Source organism: Hippichthys cyanospilos, chromosome 12 (assembly GCF_059441005.1).
Source record: "Hippichthys cyanospilos isolate Australia breed blue-spotted pipefish chromosome 12, RoL_Hcya_1.0, whole genome shotgun sequence".
NCBI lineage: Eukaryota > Metazoa > Chordata > Actinopteri > Syngnathiformes > Syngnathidae > Hippichthys > Hippichthys cyanospilos.
This window is the reverse complement of record NC_142380.1, coordinates 1,588,741-1,605,484: the sequence shown is the minus strand read 5'-3', so window position 1 is coordinate 1,605,484 and position 16,744 is coordinate 1,588,741. Positions and strand designations below refer to the sequence as shown.

At 48.4% G+C, this 16,744-nt stretch overlaps 2 protein-coding genes across 4 annotated transcripts; both read right to left on the bottom strand.

Annotated features, from left to right (window-relative positions):
* Positions 1-25: 25 nt before the first annotated feature.
* zfyve9a (zinc finger, FYVE domain containing 9a) lies at positions 26-12,676 on the bottom strand. 3 transcript variants are annotated; one of them, XM_088428853.1, is made up of 18 exons: positions 12,403-12,675; positions 7,885-8,128; positions 5,832-6,889; positions 5,349-5,493; positions 5,095-5,277; positions 4,604-4,755; positions 4,250-4,379; positions 3,726-3,848; positions 3,486-3,641; positions 3,038-3,262; positions 2,884-2,966; positions 2,703-2,807; positions 2,130-2,280; positions 1,968-2,048; positions 1,488-1,650; positions 1,036-1,141; positions 768-944; positions 26-694 (listed from the first exon to the last, which is right to left on the bottom strand). In XM_088428853.1, exons 2-18 carry the CDS (start codon positions 7,952-7,954, stop codon positions 533-535), a joined length of 3,270 nt encoding a protein of 1,089 aa, XP_088284979.1. In that variant the 5' UTR covers positions 7,955-8,128; positions 12,403-12,675; the 3' UTR covers positions 26-532. The 3 variants fall into 3 exon arrangements, with proteins under 3 accessions (XP_088284979.1, XP_088284980.1, XP_088284978.1); XM_088428854.1 differs by having other exon boundaries at positions 4,271-4,379; XM_088428852.1 differs by having other exon boundaries at positions 1,968-2,280; positions 12,403-12,676.
* Positions 12,677-13,133: 457 nt separating this feature from the next.
* On the bottom strand, positions 13,134-16,636 carry LOC148414330 (transcription factor BTF3 homolog 4-like). Its single transcript, XM_088429183.1, has 6 exons — positions 16,363-16,636; positions 15,909-15,977; positions 14,268-14,381; positions 13,919-14,120; positions 13,547-13,606; positions 13,134-13,469 (listed from the first exon to the last, which is right to left on the bottom strand). The coding sequence occupies exons 2-6, from the start codon at positions 15,960-15,962 to the stop codon at positions 13,423-13,425; spliced, it is 477 nt and encodes a 158-aa protein (XP_088285309.1). The 5' UTR covers positions 15,963-15,977; positions 16,363-16,636; the 3' UTR covers positions 13,134-13,422.
* Between the last annotated feature and the right edge of the window lie 108 nt (positions 16,637-16,744).

Genomic DNA, 16,744 nt, shown 5'->3' with positions numbered 1-16,744 from the left:
CAAACGCTCCACAGATGGCTTAGAATCCAGTGCACTGCTTCTGCATTTTATTTCACTTTTTTTTTTTATAGATATATATATATATATATATATGTTCTATTTTTACAATTTTGTGTTTAAAACAACACCGAAACAGTGTTTGTCTGGCGTTTCCCCCTCCAAACTGGCTGGCTGATGAAACATAAAGCATTTGAAAGTGTAGTCCAATCATCAGCTGATTGTTCGTTGGGCTGTAATCTCTGGAGGCTACGAGCTGCTTCTCTATCTCGCGCGCGCGCACGCACACTCGAGAATGGACAAGAGTCAACGGACGCATGTGCTGATTGAGGAGTAAAGCTTTAGCGACGAAACGGAGCCAAAAAGCAGGCACTGAGCACCGGGCGCAGGAGAGAAAAAGAAGACAAAAAAGGGCATCCGACGCATCCGCTGTCGTCGGCGAGGTCCGAGCGTCGGGCCGCAAGTCTTGGGGGCGGCGCCGGACGGGACGCCGGAAAAAGGACGGGACTCACGTTTGGAAAAGCCGCCTGGATTTTTAGGAGACTATCTCCAGGATGTAGAAGATGAGCTCCATGACCACGGGGCCCTCGCTCAGCTGGCAGGCGCCGCCGTGGATGACGGGAATGAGGGCGCTGTCCAGGTCGCTCAGATAGTTGGGAGGGAGAGGCTGGCCGTTGCTCCCTGCCAGGTAACCCACCTGAGAAAATCCACACCCGCATCCATACCGGCTCCCAGTAGGACGGAAAAGCTACGACGGCCGCGCGCCGCACCTGGTCCGAGTCCAGCGTGACGCGGAGGCCCAGCTTGGCCATCCCGTCCTCCTTGAGCAGCTTGAAGTGCGGGCAGAGCGCCGCGCAAAAGGCCCGCGCCACGTTCTCCGTCAGGCGGCTGTGCTCGGCCGGGTCGCTCAGACTGTCGGGCCGCTCCTCGCTCTCCAGGAAAAACACCTGGCGGTAGAGACGGTTCTCTCGGTCGGACCCTTTTTATTTTTTCTCAAACGTTTGCTCGTCGATCCGGGCCAGGGCGCGTTTGCCGTACCTCCGTCCAGCGGATGACTTTGCCGTTGGCTTTGAACTCCGAGCCGTGGAAGATCTTCACGCTGGCGATGGATTCCATCGACTTGCCGTCGATCGGACTGATGACTCTGAGACGTGCCAGGTTTTTATCTTCGCTTTTATACGTGGCTTATATAAAGAGTGACGCTTCCTAAACTATTTTCAATAAAAATATGGCAAGTGTGGTTTGCATTAAAGAAATAAATCACGGGTGTGAAACCCAAGGCGGGGGGGGGGGGCATATCTGACCCCTCACCTCATTTCGTGCGGCCTACCAAATGTTAATTAGGTCTTCAAATTTCTGGCTAAAATACCAAGTTTTTCAAAAGTAGGGCAAAAAGTGACATCACACTTCAAATTTACTGTCATAACGGCCTCCAAGCGTATTTTTCTTCATCACTGACTTCTTTTGACTTTTTCCTTTTTTGCGCTCACCCCTTGTTGAAGTCGCGGTCGTCGTCCGTCCACTGGACGCGCACTTGCTCGCGGTCGTCCTCCTGCTCGGCCTTGCCGCACGTGATGCTGAAGTCCTTCATGTCCCTCAAGGCTTGGCGGAGAGCGTCCATGGTCTCTGCCGTGATCTGGATCATCACGCCGTCTGAGATGGGAGACGCGAATTGCGTGGTTGTGATGGCAGTTGCGCATTTTCACACGTGGCATGCAAAAATAAAAAAAATAAAAAAACAATCGTGAGCGCTCATGTCAGGAAGGATTGATGTTGGTGTTACTAGCAAAGGGACCAAGGGGTTCATGTTGCAAATCAAATGTGTTCATTGAAGGCACAGAAAATGCATATGGGAAGTCATTTTCGTCAGGGAATCAAACGATGATGCCACATAGCATATATAGACCCTGAAAAGCGGGTCTTGTGTTTTCACATGACAGCTTGACAAACAACAGGAGAGAGTCATTTACCTTCCACAATGCTGGTTTTGGCCAAGAAGCCCGACGATGCCTTCAGGGCACCGCTGAACACGAAGAAACAAGCGCCCGTCACTGGAAGGAAAACAGACGGGCTAAATGAGCGCGCGCATGCGTACAAGTTGGGACGGGAGGCGGCCTTTTCGTGTGGGGAACCTTTGCGCGGCTGGTGATGGATGCTGATGGCCTGCGTCTGGTAGTTGCCGTCGTCGTTCTGCACGCACACCAAGTGCGAGTCGGCGCGCTCGTTGAAGCACGCGCCCATCGCCAGCACGTGCTCGTTGGACTTGTTCATGGCCTTCATCAGCTGCCACGACACACGCGCACACGACGACGACTGTGGTAAAAACATCTCAAGGTGCCCAGGAGGACGTTTTTTTGTTTTAATCCCGTCAGATTAGCTGAATTCCCGTGTACACGTCGGGGCTTTAGTCATGACATGAGGCAGTGTCATGTGACTCAAAGCTGCCAGCCCCGCTCTGAAAAATGCTAACAATGTACAGTACAAAAAGACGAGTGCCAGTGCACCAATTCATAATATAATGCAAATCAAAATTCTCTATTAAGAATTAAAATGATCAAAAAATATTTTAGTGCAATAAACACAATAAAGGGTAATCATTTCATTCTTTAAATTAAAAAAAAAACATATAATTATAGCTGAGCTGTGTGATATGGCCTAAAACTTGTTCAGTAAAATTGGACTATTGCATTAAAAAAAAAGCTAACCTCATTGTAGCGGTTGCTTGGGATCTTGATGCTAGTTTTCTTCACCGCCATGTCCACAACTAAGCCTTTCACCACCGGCAGCGTGTACTGGTAGTTGCGGAAGTCCTGCGGGACGGGTGACAGCACGCCATGACACCGGCGGCAATCGAGCCACGGCAGCGCCCGGCGGGTGAGGTCTTACCGCCAGCAGATTCATGATGGTGTGACCCGTCTCGCCAAAGAGCGGCTTCCGGAAGCGCACGCTGAAGAGCGGGCAGGGGTAAACTGCGACAAAATCAACCGATGTCACGCGCGGAGGCGACCCGGCCCTTTCAGATGCGCAAAACGGCCCTCACATCGGTACTCGGCGCCCAGCCGCAGCATGAGGCGGATGGGGAAGACCTTGGCCCAGGGCGTCTCCCACTTCTGGATCAGGACGCCGAAAAGGAAGGGCGGGTTGGGCAGCGGCAGGTCTTGCAGGGACTGAAAAGACGGGCTGACGTAGAGGAATCCGCCGTGCTCCCTGCTGCCCAGGAAGCTCTGCGTGAAGAAGGAGTGGCTCAGGTGGCTCAGTACGTTTCCTGGAGAAAAGAAAAACAAAAAAAGAAAATCTAAGCCAAAAGCTCCAAGTTTGTATGGCATTTATTGGCTCGAGCGGACTGTGGAGCAAGTCTTGCCGCAAAAGACAAAAAAAAAAAAAAAAAATCACCATACATGGTGAAAGGTGCTAGTAGTAATTGGATAACAGGAATCACTGGCCAAAAAAAGACAGGCTCCCTCTTTTTCTGCAAACGGACGTCTTACCGCTGAGGGCCTCCTGGTAGAGCTGCACAAAGTGAGTGAAAATGTCCTTTGGGATGGTCTTCTCGTCGGGCAGACACTGGAGCAGAACCACAACCTCGGCCTGGCCCACGGCATGCATGCCCTTTGTTGTCATGTACCAGCACTTCCTATTGACATCTAACCACAGAAAAAGACAACTATTTAAGAGCCACGTCATCGGAGGCTTTTTGCGGTCCTTTTCGACCCAAAGTGCAAACTCACAGTTGACAAGTTTGACCATGGCGAGCAGGTTAGCGTTGAGGACGAAGACCAGCGGGTCGGGGCCTCCCTCCTCCAGCTGCTGCATGAGGACCATCGCCGACGGACGCTCCTCTACCGCATAGTCTGCACGTGGAGACGGAGGGAACGCCGGAGTGAAAACGAGTGCGCGGGCAGGACTCGTGGCCGAGTGCGGATTGTGATGTTCAGGTGTACAAATGTACAGGGATGTCTGCCGAAGCACTACAGTGGTGCCTTGACATGCGGGTGCCCCAACATTTCTTTCGAAATATAAATTTCACAAGTCCGCTGCCAAAGGTGCCAAGTTGATTCAATGTAGCCAATATTGATACGCAACATGGTAGACAACGGTGGAAAAATAGCAGTCTTCGCAAGAAGTCAAAAGAGAACTCTGTCCAAATACATTTATCCATCCGATGAAACAACATGAAAGCACACGAGGGGTGTGTGGGGGACATGCGTGATTGGGGGGAGGGCGGTGGCGCGGTGAGGATGAGGGCAAGCACCTGTGATGTGGCCTCCCATACCTCCTTTGACTCCGGTGGAGATGAGGATGGGAGGGAGCCCGTCCTCCGGGATCAAGCTGAGCGCGCTGCCCACCGGACTGCCCAGCGGACCCACAGGCGCGGGGGCCGACTGATGACAAAAAGAGAGAGAGGTGGCTATGAGGCGTGAAGGTTAAAAAACACACACTGTGAAGAAGAGTCTTTGGCATGCCTCCGATGCTTAGGTAAGGAATAAAATATAGAAAAAAACAACAGCAAAAGACGCACATATGAAAATGATAGTTATCTTTTTGCAAAACACGCAGTAAAAACAGTACACATGTACTGTGTATGCGCTATAAACAACCTCCCTACCTCTACGCCATCCGATCCGGAGGTTTTGCTTCCATTGGTTGAGACGGCGGCGCGCTGCGAGGGCACGGAAGCTTTGGGGGAGCCGGCCTCGTCACCGTTCGGTAGGACGCCATCTGCGAACCACACCCGCCTCTGCTCCCGAGAGACCGATCCTAGATAAGACAGTCATACTGTGCTACTAACATACATTTACATGTATGTATTGTGGTATACAATAAACTTTAACGCATAGGTGTCAAATTCCAGTCCTCAAGGGTTGGTGTCCTGCAAAAAGATGCGTGATACCGACCCTCAAAGACTGGAGTTTAACACCTGTGTTTTAAAGCTAAATGAGATTTTGTCCGAAGCCACAGAAAAACAACCCTTTTAGCCCTTTTGGATTTTTTTTTTAAGGACTTGGGCGCCATCTTGAGGCCCCTTAGAGCAGTGGCGTGCACCGCAAATGCGCTCGTCTTACCGGCGGGATTAAAAAAAGCGGCCGAGGTCCTTACCCTCATTGCCAGGCGGCTTGAGGACGCCCACCGGCACCATGACGGTGGGCGGGGGTGAGCCCAGCACGCCGGAGGCCTGGGCCTGCTGCAGGGGGGGAATGGTGGAGCAGTACTCGGCCGGGTTGTTGGGGTTGGGACCCTGGTTGGCGCCGGCCGCGAGCTGAGAGTCCACCGGGGTCGGAGCTGAGGATCGGGGGTACAAGCGTTAATTAGTGAACAATAACGGCGCCCGTTCACCATTCGGAGTCACACACGTGCGGTCGAGTCCCGATTGGGGCGCGGTTTCAGACACGGCTCGCCGCCGGTTAGGGCAGAGTGACAGGTGACGCAGACGCGAGCCTCCTTCCCGTCCATGCAGGGCAGCTTGCATTTCAGGCTGCAGCACGTGGCGCAGAACACCTGGCGTGACGAGAAAGCACAAGCTGCCGGTCAAACGGCCGGGTCGCAAAAGAGACAGGCGTCCGTTTGAAGATTTGTTTCCATGACAATGCAGAAAAAAGTTTGGGAGAGTAGGATTTTGTATTTGCCTATTAAGAGGAAGTGATTTGGAAGACAGAAGTGGGCTGAGAGGTCTCAGGAGAACTTAATGGAACTTCCCAAAAAGGAGCTCTGGCTAACTTAAATCCGCCATTTCAAGACGACGTTGACGACGGGCCAACGCATACAGTCAGAAATGAGGTGCACCCTGAAGTGCCCTATCTGGGTACGCGCGGTCCCATTTGAGAAGCGGCGCTTACCTTGCCACAAGCCCTGCAGTGGTGTCTCCTCTTGGTGAAGGTGAACTTGGCGTCGCAGCGCATGCAGACGGGGGCCTGCGAGTCAGGCACCCACACGGGGGCCACCTCGCCAAGAGCGCCGAGGGAGCCGCGCCGCCGCTCGGCCTGAAGGTCGTTGTCCGGACTTTCCGAGGACGACGCCGGGGGAGAAGGGGGGAGGGCCGCCGCGCCGTTGGCCGCCAAAGCCACCTCGGTCCCGCCGAGCGCCGTTTCGCGCGGCGTCCCCCTGCGGCCGTCCAGGTTCTTGTTCTTGCTACCCGGCTGATTCTGCACCTGGCCCGCGAGCGGCTGCGGGATTTGAAGTTTGAGACCGACGGGCTGCTTGGGTCGCGCCCCGCCGTAGGGGACGCTGACCGGCCGCAGGCGGCCATTGTTCGATTTGCATCGCGAGGCGCCCGACGCCGCCCCGTCTCCGTTCTCCTGCTTGCTCTCCTCCACCTCCTTCTCCTCCGTCACAGAGTCTTCCTTGGAGGGCACGGGCGAGGGGGAGAATCTCTCCTCCTCTTCCTCCTCCCGGACATTTTGCCGGCTCCCGTCGTCGGGTCGCAAGCCGTTAGGAAGGAGCCGATCGGCCTCGGGCGGAGAGACGGAGCCGCTTTCCGGCTGCTCGCCACTTTGTCTCTCATGCTCAAAGTCCGGCGAAGCGCCGTCGAGCGCGGCGGGTTCCGCGTGCGGGTGAGCCCCTTCTTGCTCTAGTCCCACCTCGAAGGTGAAGCGGGGCGCGGCCCAGGCGTCCCCTCGCCGCTCCTCGCGGGCCGTGACGGGCGGCGGCGACCGGTCGTCCGTCCCCACCAGTTTGCCGATGTTGGGCTGCGGGAGAGGCGGGCTGTGGACATCCGGCGGCTCGCCGCCCGCGGCTCTTTTGGGCTCCGCGTCGGGAAGGGTCTTGAGCGGCTGCGGACTCTCCCGCGGGCTGAGGTCAGCGTTTGCCAGGGCGGGGTTCAGGGAGAGCAGGTGTGCAGGCGGGGCCAAAATCTGGGTCCACTTGGCATCCGTGAGAAGAGGGGATTCGGGCTCATCTGGCACAAGGGAACAATAACAAGTTTGGTGTGGAGTGCGACAGTACCATGAAAATCGTATAATACAATTAAACCAAATAGATCATGCATAATATAAGACGCTTTAAATCTTTTCATTTTTAGAAAGTGCGATGCCAAACTGCCAGCAGTAAATTCAATTCATTGAAAAATATTTTCCAAAGCGGACATGAAAGAGTATTCTGCTTGGCCCTTTGGATTTCTAACTAACCAAAACAGCAGCACCTATCCAGAAACATAAGAGGTGTTCCCGCATTCTCTCTGCGGGTTTGCGTTAGTTTTTCCGAGGCAACGAAGGCAACGCCGGTTGGAGTCGGCGTGACTGCCGCTCTCCTCCCCGCGCTGGAATGTGAGCCGGGCCGCTTTTGTTGTTGCTGCGGCAACGCACGCGCACGCACACACGTGCACGCAAAAGCACGGGGGTATTACAAAAGTAGCGGACGTACGAATCAGCAGCTTTCCTGTCACAATTAGCAGAATTATACACGGACGTGAAAGTGTGTCTCAACCCGGGGGAAAAGCTTGATGAGTTCTTCGGCCCGATTGCACCTTGTCATCCGTACGTTGTCATCCCACAAGGAGCCGTAGCCATAAAGTTGCTTCAATAGGCCGGAGATTAAAAAAGAAATAAAAGATTCCCACTCTCCCACTCAGAAGAAACACCTAAATGTTGTGAACTCCTGCTTCCATGCCAGTAGAATAAAGTTTTGTGTTTTATCAAACATTATTGTACCATTCAAGCCTTTTTATTTTATTTTACTGTTTTCATTTTTGTTTATTTTTACTGTAAATATAATAATAATAATACCGATTGAATTTAATGATTTTTTTTTCCTACATTTATTTGTGTAGTGGTTTTTCCCCTAATATTTTTTGTATTGAAGCGTCATCCCATTTTTTTGCGCAACTGAAAAAACTCGCTTCGAACGCTCTCGACTCGTGTTTGAAGATGGGCCGAGCGGACGGACTACGCTCACCTTCGTTCTGCTCAAACTCGTCCAGCACCTTGTCCAGGTTGAAGGCCTCGGCTTGGAAGTAATTCTCCATGGATCGGGAAGCTCCTCCTCCTCTGCGGCCGGAGAGAACCTTGGCGAACGCGCCGCCGTCCTTCACCTAGATGGATGGCGAGCTCATGCGCGCCGGAGATCACCCAGCTCAGCAGTGGCGGAGCGCGTTTCGCCTCTGGGTCAACGCTTGAGCCCTTATGGCAGGCGTCCACGCCTTGTGTTGTGAAAAAAGGAGGGAAGGAAGGAAAAAAACACAACAGCTTGTTAACTGATCAAAAACTCGCATCGTACAACATCTCTCTCATATTGTGAAGCTAATGCTTTGAATTTTGACAATTTGACAGTTTCTGAAGGTATCGGCAAATCGGAATACACGCTTTTTAATGCGGTCATTTTTTTCTTTTCAAAGTAAGAGAAAATCAATTGGGAGATGAAAGATTTTGCCTGGTTGTGTTAGAGCGGCGGTGTTAAACGTACGGCGCGCGGGTCAGTTCTGGCCCATAGATGGGTTTAAACTGGCCCGTGAGATGATTTTGCAATGTAAAGTATAAAAATGAGCTGATTTGTTTTCTCAACAAATGAAAAACTGGAAATGTTTTGTGATTCATGTTAATGTTGTTTTCGGATAAACAGTTATGCTGTGCTTGTACAATTTGGGACAGTTTTAAAACAAAGAATACATCAAAATACATATGAAGTATGATCCCCGATTGGGAATAGATTTTCCTCTATGTGGCTTGCAAGCTAAAATGTCAGAGCAACTCATTTACAAAAAAAAAAGTCTTATTTGGATGTGCATTGTAATTAGTGGCGCAATTTTCAGATAGACGAGCCACAAGCACCGAACTAAATTCTCCAAATTTCAGAGCAACTTCATCTGACTTGCGCCGGGCTGTGGAGGTGACGGCGGAATGTCGAGATCTTAAGACGTCTTTTCAGTTCATTCCATTTGGCGCACACGTGACAGGGGCTTGAGCGGGATTAGCCGGCAAAATGAGCAGAGTCGCCTCATTTTTACGCTCGGTTAAAGACGGCGAGCGGCGCGTATATTTGCGATGGCGCACACTTGGCCGCAAACGTGCACGCGTGGCTCAATGTCATCCATCGCCGTGTTCTCAAAGCGGGGTTCGCGGACCGCCGGGGGGGTCCAAGCTAAAGTAGCATTCAATTTTATAATGCTGTTCTGGACTAAATCATTGGAAATGAAGCCGCTTTGTTAAAAGGAGGGATGCAATTTGCAATTTCTATTTTCTTAACTTCAACATAAGTGAAAAGTAACAAATATACTTGTTGTCAAGTAGAATCTGTTGCTGCATAAAAACAAGTTTGAGAACTACGGATCTATCAGAACACACACACACACACACTCAAGTGCGGGCACAGACCATGAGTGTGATGATAAGCATGGAACGGAAATGAAAGTGCGACAAAGGGGAGGAGAAGAAAAATAAAAGTCAAGCGGCGCAAAGTTTCACAACAATCTCAATAACAATTGCACACATTCAATTTAGCAGGCCAATGCTAATATATTAGCTTAGCATTCAGGGGATAGCATAATAGCAATATATTATATATAGATAAGGATTCCCCTGCGCAGTGGCTAATCTTTCACTACACTTTGTGTAAAAAATTCAAATTTGTGTAACTCTTTTGGGAACACTTGCACCTGGGCACACGCGCAGATTAAGATTTCATTTGCCCGGAGAGGCGCTGAATAATTCAGGCTTTTATTTTTAGACGTTCAAGCACATATGACATACGTATGTTGTTGGCATTCCTGCCGAGTCGCAGCGGCGTGGCAAAAATGACAAGGTAGAATGCGCCGCTTCACTCTGGCCTCCTTTGCTGTACCAACTTGAAGTCCACGCTACGTACATTGATGTAAACAGTCTTTTCGTGTAATCATTCTTCAGGTAGTATTTTCCACAAATTCTTCATTTCTGATTGTCTATGAATAAAGTTTGACTGACATTGATTGTTTTGTTGGCATTTTTTTGCGCGTGGCTTCATCTAGTGGATGCATGTCGCTAGCTTGGCCACTACTGTGGCTTCTATTCTATGCACCTTACAATGCGCTGCGCCTTATGTATGGAAACAGATAGAAAATAGGCAGACCGTATATTATTGAGCAGAAAAAAGGATAAACTAGCTGTTGGACAAAAGACACAAGGCTAGGTGAGGCAAGTGCAAGGTGTTAAATTTCACACCCTGGTCCCCGCATTGCAGGATCCCCTTTTACACAGATTTCCTGCAAAATTTCTGAATGGTGATTAACAGGCTCATGAAGCTATTTTGAGTGCAGAAGGTGCTCAAGCCAAAACAAAAGGCACCATGAGAAGAAAAAAAAAAAATCATACAAAAAAAAGCAGCTTGTATGACATCATCGCGGGGATGAAGAAAAAGTAAATATCCCGACAGCTCCTTCCTGCTTGTTTTTTTTTTTCCCTGGAAGGGTGCGCTCTATTTTTGTTTTCTGCTTGGTCAATTATTTATAAGCGCAGAGCTGCATGTTGTTGAGTCACTCATGACGAAAAAACTTTCTTGAGTTGACTTTCGAGAAACACTGGCTTTTTTGTTTGATTTACTCCAGGAACGCACAGCCAAGCTCCCGCCCCAACTCGCACATCCTGGCAAAACGCTTCCTGTCTTGGACAAGGAATTCTACTCACTTCTTTTGCTAATGCAACCCACAACACGGGGCGGTGCAGTGGCGCTCTCATTGTCAAAGTCTGTGTGAGGGTTTGAAACATTTTCTATTTTTAAAAAACGGTTGCTATTATGATTTAGAACTATATTTTAGACCTTTAACTTCATTTTAAAATGTTTGATCGTTGTTCTTTGTTAATGTGCCAGATCAAAAGGTATTCATTGTACGTGTTTTGTTGGTAAGATATTGACTGTAGAAAAAAATATTGACTTACTGATAAAAATGGAAAATAAATGGTTTTCAAGCAAGTTATGCACAATGTTAAGTTTATGGTCAAACTGAATTTGAAAAAAAACAACATTATTCTTTTTGTCTGAATATTTTCCAGGGATTTTTGCAAACAAACATTGTTCGCTGCACTTATTTTTTCCTTTAAAATTGATTGAAATCGCAACGGTCCAGAAAAAAAATCAAAATGTGATTATTTGAGCCATACTGTCCAGCTGTTAACTAAAGAAAACATAACTTTAAAAAAATCATTGGATAAATGGGGTACTGTTTTGCAAAAGACTAATAAAAAGAAATATGTGAGTGACAGTCAAATGTTGAAACGTTGCTGGGTGGAATTTCTGTGAGCGACACGGGAAATAAAAAGATACTCAACTCAAGGTCAACTTTTACTGATGCTGTGAAAGTGGCTTCACATGCGTTCAATGTCTCTTTGCTGGAATTGGTAAGTGAATGGAAAATTGAGCAGGATCTCCAGGTGAAAGAAGTTTATAATACTGTACTTGGCACGTTTCGTCACCCATACCCACGATTTCATTTTAACAAGTGTTCTCAAACGGCAAAATGTCTCAGGGTCGTTAGGACCTGGAGATGTTTTAAATGTGTCAAAATCTCGATCTTTTTGCAAACTTTTGGCGTGGTTCATTTCTACCCATGCGTTATATTGAACTATTCTAGGCAGGAATATTGCTGGGTCATTCTGACCCACGTTTCACTTATAAAAACAAAAAAAAGTTGCAAAAATTGAACACAAATTCTTTCCCGAAAAGCAAGATTCAAAATGTAGTTGAAATTTCGGATGAGACACAACTTGACAGAAGGCTCAAAACAAGACTGCACTTTACTTGGATAGTTTAAGCAAAGGCCCCCGGGCTGTCAACACGGCTGGTAAAACCTTAAAAAAGCCGAACAACACGAAAGCATTTGCGGTTTCCAAACCACGTCTGGATTTTGACAACCTTCCCTTTGCTAAGTGCATGAATTAGCTTGAGGTGCTAGCTGTCCACGACTCAACTTGTCCTCGGTGCTCCTGTTTGTTTTGCCCCGAAAGACGGCCAAAGAGTCTCGCCCAAAGAGTCTCGCCGTTCCGACTTAGTAGCCACGCTGCGTCAAAAAAAGAAAAAAAAAAGACAGAGGAAACGAAAGGCTATTTTTAGCCTCCGAGGCTCCGGCGGACAACCGAGGCGAGGACGCCGAGTGACCCGCCGCTCGGACGGACGTCCAACCGAGTCGCTCGCTGCGCGTCACCCGGAGCGAACCGAACAAAATACTCCAACCAAAAAAAAAAAAAAGAAAACCCCAATCATAAAAACGACCTTGATTCGTGTGATTCCACGCATTCATAGTATATATCGGGTGCGTATATTTCGAGGAGGTTCGCTCGCATGTTGCGTAAATGCTAATAAGCTAGCTAAAGCACAGCGACACCGCCGCGACCCGCTCGGACTCTCGCCGCTGCGATGGCGGGGCAAGGTCGGAGCAACGTAGCGTAGAAAAGACAAAATAGACACACACACACGTTCCTCGAGAACAAATGGAGGGGAGCCACTCACCACCGCCACCACGGGAATCCTCATCGCGACGCGCAGCCCCGCAACCGAGAAGAAGGAGGGGGAGGAGGAGGCGAAGCGCCCGCTCGGCGTTGTCCGTCACAACTAATCGCCTTCCCGGGTTACTTTTGCTCCGAGCGCGTCCTCCTCCTCCTGGCGTCAGACTGCAGCGGCTGGGAGGGGCGGAGGGCGAGTGGCTCCGCTGGGAACCCGATTGGGCCGAGCCGACACCGCAGGCCACAGTCGGCAGGCAGAGCCCCCATCTCCTTCAATGTGACGGCCTTGATTGCGGACTGTTGAGATGAATTCTCATTGATGTGTCCCATCGTTTATCGCGAGGGTTACGTTGCCAAAAAAGACCCAAATAAATGAAATCCGCGAAGTAGCGATTGGCATTTTTGTTCCCGTATTTTAGTTTCTTTAGCTCAGGAAAAAAAAATCAACATAGATTTGGCACTTTTTCCTCATGTCTGATTTCGGAGGGTTAGGTCAAACAATATCAATTTAATGGAACATGTCAGAGTGAATGTTCATTGTTGAATATATGGTCTGTAATTCTGATTTCAAAACAGCGGTGAACCTATTTCTTCGATCGTATATTTAAGAAGTTCAATAAATTGTGATGGAAGAAGCAGGCTACAAATGTAGTTAGCGCCCCGCCGGGAAATAAAAAGTAGCACACAACAATATTGCCCCTCTGAAAAAAAGTTGTATTAAATCATTTTCAGCCACTCTATGTAAAATGAATTCTTTATTGTCATCCTTTCATAAAGCATCTCTTAAATACGAGCCACGTAGAAAGCGCTGATTGAAAGCCGTTTGAGTCCTCCGCGTGCTGACCGGGGCGCCCACAATCAAAAGGTGTTCTTATGTAAAGATCATTTTTATTATTTATTTTTTTGAATGACGATGAGGATGCACTGCACCTTGAACAACCGTCTCCCCGCACGAGGAAAGCCTCTGAGCGAGCGTGCCACACATTAAAAAAAAGAAAAAAAGAAAACGGTTGGCGGCGAGCGGGGATCAGTTGGCTTCGTTCTTTGAAGCTTCATCAAAGTTCTCCACGAGATCTGCCACACAAAACAAAACGCTAAGTGTTTTTGTTCAGAAACGACGCGCTCAAGAGTCTCCCGGGACGGAAGCTTACCTGGGACGGCGTCGTCGTCCTCCTCTGCGATTTCTTCCTTCACTGCTTTCATGTCCATCGCTGCAACACACCGCAAAAGTCACGTGTCAACAAGTGGATTTGGAAGTGTAATTACAGAAATGAATGATTTGGATCTGTTGCCTTTGAAGGTTAAAAAAAAAAAAAAAAAAGGGGTCACCAAACATAGTTCCGGCGTACTTTCAATGCCAACGACCCGACTTGGTCGACTTTCCCCTTCAGCCCTACACACACACTCGCAAATGTTTGAAATATTTATCCGCAAGTTTCGGAAGAACGACTTCCCTAATCCTGACTTCCCACGTAAATGTGGAGTAGGTGTACTCGAGGCGCGACAAATTTGCGTGTACACACTTTGGCGCGGGAACTGCTCGGCCAGTTTGCGCAGGCTGCTGAGGCTGTCGGCGCCCAGCTGGCTGAGGATGCCGGGCAGCATCTCCGTCAGCTGCTTGGTCTCGGCGTGGCCCGTGATGGCGAAGGTGTTGGCCGACAGCGAGGCCTGCACCTTGGGGTTGTTGAAGTGGATCACCGTGCCGTCGTCTTTGATCATGTTCACCTGCGTGGTAGGGAACAAAATTTGGATATGCGCTTAGGACTGCTTTCCTGTCATAACAACATTGCGGTGTAGCGTATCACGCATCCAAAAACTTTGGGGGAATGAGTGTCCGTCAGGTGTTCTTCTGCTTGGCGCAAGATGCCGTACCTCCTCAATGCCGGCGATGTTGTTAACGGAGAGCTTCTTCAGAGAGCCTTGGAGCTTTTTGTCGTCAGCTGTGGCCGTTTTGTGGACCACCTTTTTCTTCCTGCGTGCCGTTCCCTGAGGGAAGAAGACAACTTAGGAGGATTTTCCGAACCTGATGTGCTCAGAAAAAGGTTGGGCTGACACGAGTCATATCTCTATATTATACAGGACTCCTCAAACGACAACTTTAGAGAACATTACATCTGTGTATTAGTTAGACTTGACTTTAAATTTCAGATGACAAAGAGCGAAAAAGTGCCAGTCTGCAACGTTTTGCATAAATTCAAAATGGTAGGACTCAAATGTCAACTGCCATGCTAATTTGTTTAAACTGAAAGTCTTTGAAATAGGCATGGGCCCATAAATGGACTGACGACTCACCATATTTAAAACTTTTTTTTTTTTTAAGTTGTCTAAATCTGCCCAAACCACTAAGTTCTGTTCCCTTCCCAGTCGTCAAGCCTTAAAGGGCAACTGCAGTGTGCAGCGAGGCTTCCTCTCATTGTGTATCATAGACGGGTCCTCCTCCCACGCTGCAGCAGCCAATTGCATTACAGATGCTGTTGTCCACTTCCTGCTTTGACGGATTCAGTATCAATAGAAATTTGCTATTGTGGGTAACTTGGCTAACATGTTACCGTATGCTACTTCGAGCGAGTGTTTTGTGTGAAATGGCTTAGCGTAGGCTGCTAGCATTGAGCGGGCCAGAATATTTCAGCTTTCAAAAAAGAGCAGGCGACGGCGGCTCAACATTGCAAGTGAGTTACGAGCGGCGAGTGGTTCGCGAGCGAAACAGCGAGAGTGCAAACGCATCTGTGTAAAAAATAAGCGCTCAAGCATCAAATGAAAGAATCCACACTGTATTTTTAATTGATACACGTTCTAAACGGTATCTCAAATCAACTATTTTTTTTTAAGAGTGCCATATAGCTATGTACTTATTTTATACAATGTGGACATATTTCAGTATAAATTCGTTGTGTTCAAGCGGAAAGCATTTATGTATACATTTGTTGAGCTGCGGGTTTTGCTCATCGAAGGTTTCTTTTGATTTTATACACATTTGTTTTCATCTGGCATAGTAAACATTTGCTATGGTATCAAATGCTGCATTATGCATTTTATTTTATTTCATGCAGAAAAATGGCTGTTTTTAAAGCTGTAAATTTCAATACCGTGATATTTTTGCTTCGGATTATCATACCATTCAAATCCTATTGCCTATGTTGTAAGCATGCATTTATCTGGGGGTTAAGCAAAGAGCGGAGGGGTTGAAAAGGGGCCAACAGCTGGAGGCCCGGAAGTCCCGCTCCCTCTCCCCTGTTGCAGCCATAAAAAGAGCGCTGATGTCAGGAGGTTCACAACCAGGGGTGGCAAAAATATGGCTCGTGGGCCATACATACACCACGGCATTTGACGCACGCCCCAGTGTGAATCTAAGATAACACAGAGAAAGTGATATGAACACGCCCACGAGAAGATATCCGAGTCACAACAGAGCCCAACTGATCAAGACTTTGTGCAAACTGAGACCCCAACTCTTAGACAAGTTGACGTCTAACTACACACAATCAACACAAAACTAGTGACAAGTGAGCCTACCTTTCCACCTATCCGGACTTGTGCCTGGAGTTTGGCGAGCTTTTCTTGATTCATAGTGTTTTTTTTTTTCTGTGCGGGGCAGAAAAAACAAACAATCATCAAATACAGTACATGGTGGGCCACCCTAAAAACACCAAATGGACATTGTCTCGTTAATGAGTGTTGTTTCAGCAGACCCATCAAACACAACTTAAGTTCCACCGTCGAGCGTTTGAAAACAATGGCACTGTAATTAACTTTCCACCTTGCTCGTCGATGTTTAAATGGCGACATTATTAAGCAGGTGTTACATGATGTTCACACATTGTTCGAAGGCTACCGCGGCTAATAATAGCCTAGCGGGAGGCTAACCACGAGACATGACAGGCTCGCCAAAACACAACGCGATTTGGGGCATTCAAACACCACGGTGACATGTAGTCGAATTGAAAATGATATAATTTGACCGGTTTACCTTTGGAAAAAGACGAAACACTTGATGTTTAGTTGCACTTGCCGCTGCTGCTACTCGTGAGGCTAGCGGAAAGCAACGCTGCTCGTTAAGGAGAAGGAAGTAGCTCGACACTTCCGCTTGTGCTTTCAAAGTAAGGGTGAAGCATGTTTATAACCGTGGATTACATGTCGTAATTTCACATACGTATAGGCAGCATAGGTTGATGATAACTTTGACTTGTGTTCAAGCCGGGAATGTGCGGGAGTGGCTCATTTTGGTTACTTCGCACGTTGTCAACTCAGTTTGCTTTCGCTTCTGGTGTGATCACAGCATTGTGTTATTTAACTTGACGACGCAAGGCAGCGTACCGGAACACGCGGTCTGCTGTAAATCACGTGATCTC

Bases quoted from the DNA above. Each gene is read 5' to 3' on its own strand.
- zfyve9a (XM_088428852.1), bottom strand. From the start codon at position 7,954: ATGGAGAATTACTTCCAAGCCGAGGCCTTCAACCTGGACAAGGTGCTG. The intron at 1,651-1,967 runs GTAAATGACTCT...CTCCCATCTCAG, and splicing joins CAAAACCAGCATTGTGGAAG to ACGGCGTGATGATCCAGATC. The intron at 695-767 runs GTGCGGCGCGCG...GGATTTTCTCAG, and splicing joins TCACGCTGGACTCGGACCAG to GTGGGTTACCTGGCAGGGAG.
- LOC148414330 (XM_088429183.1), bottom strand. From the start codon at position 15,962: ATGAATCAAGAAAAGCTCGCCAAACTCCAGGCACAAGTCCGGATAGGT. The intron at 14,382-15,908 runs GTAGGCTCACTT...TTCTTCCCTCAG, and splicing joins AAGTCCGGATAGGTGGAAAG to GGAACGGCACGCAGGAAGAA. The intron at 13,470-13,546 runs GTAAGCTTCCGT...TTTGTGTGGCAG, and splicing joins GGACGACGACGCCGTCCCAG to ATCTCGTGGAGAACTTTGAT.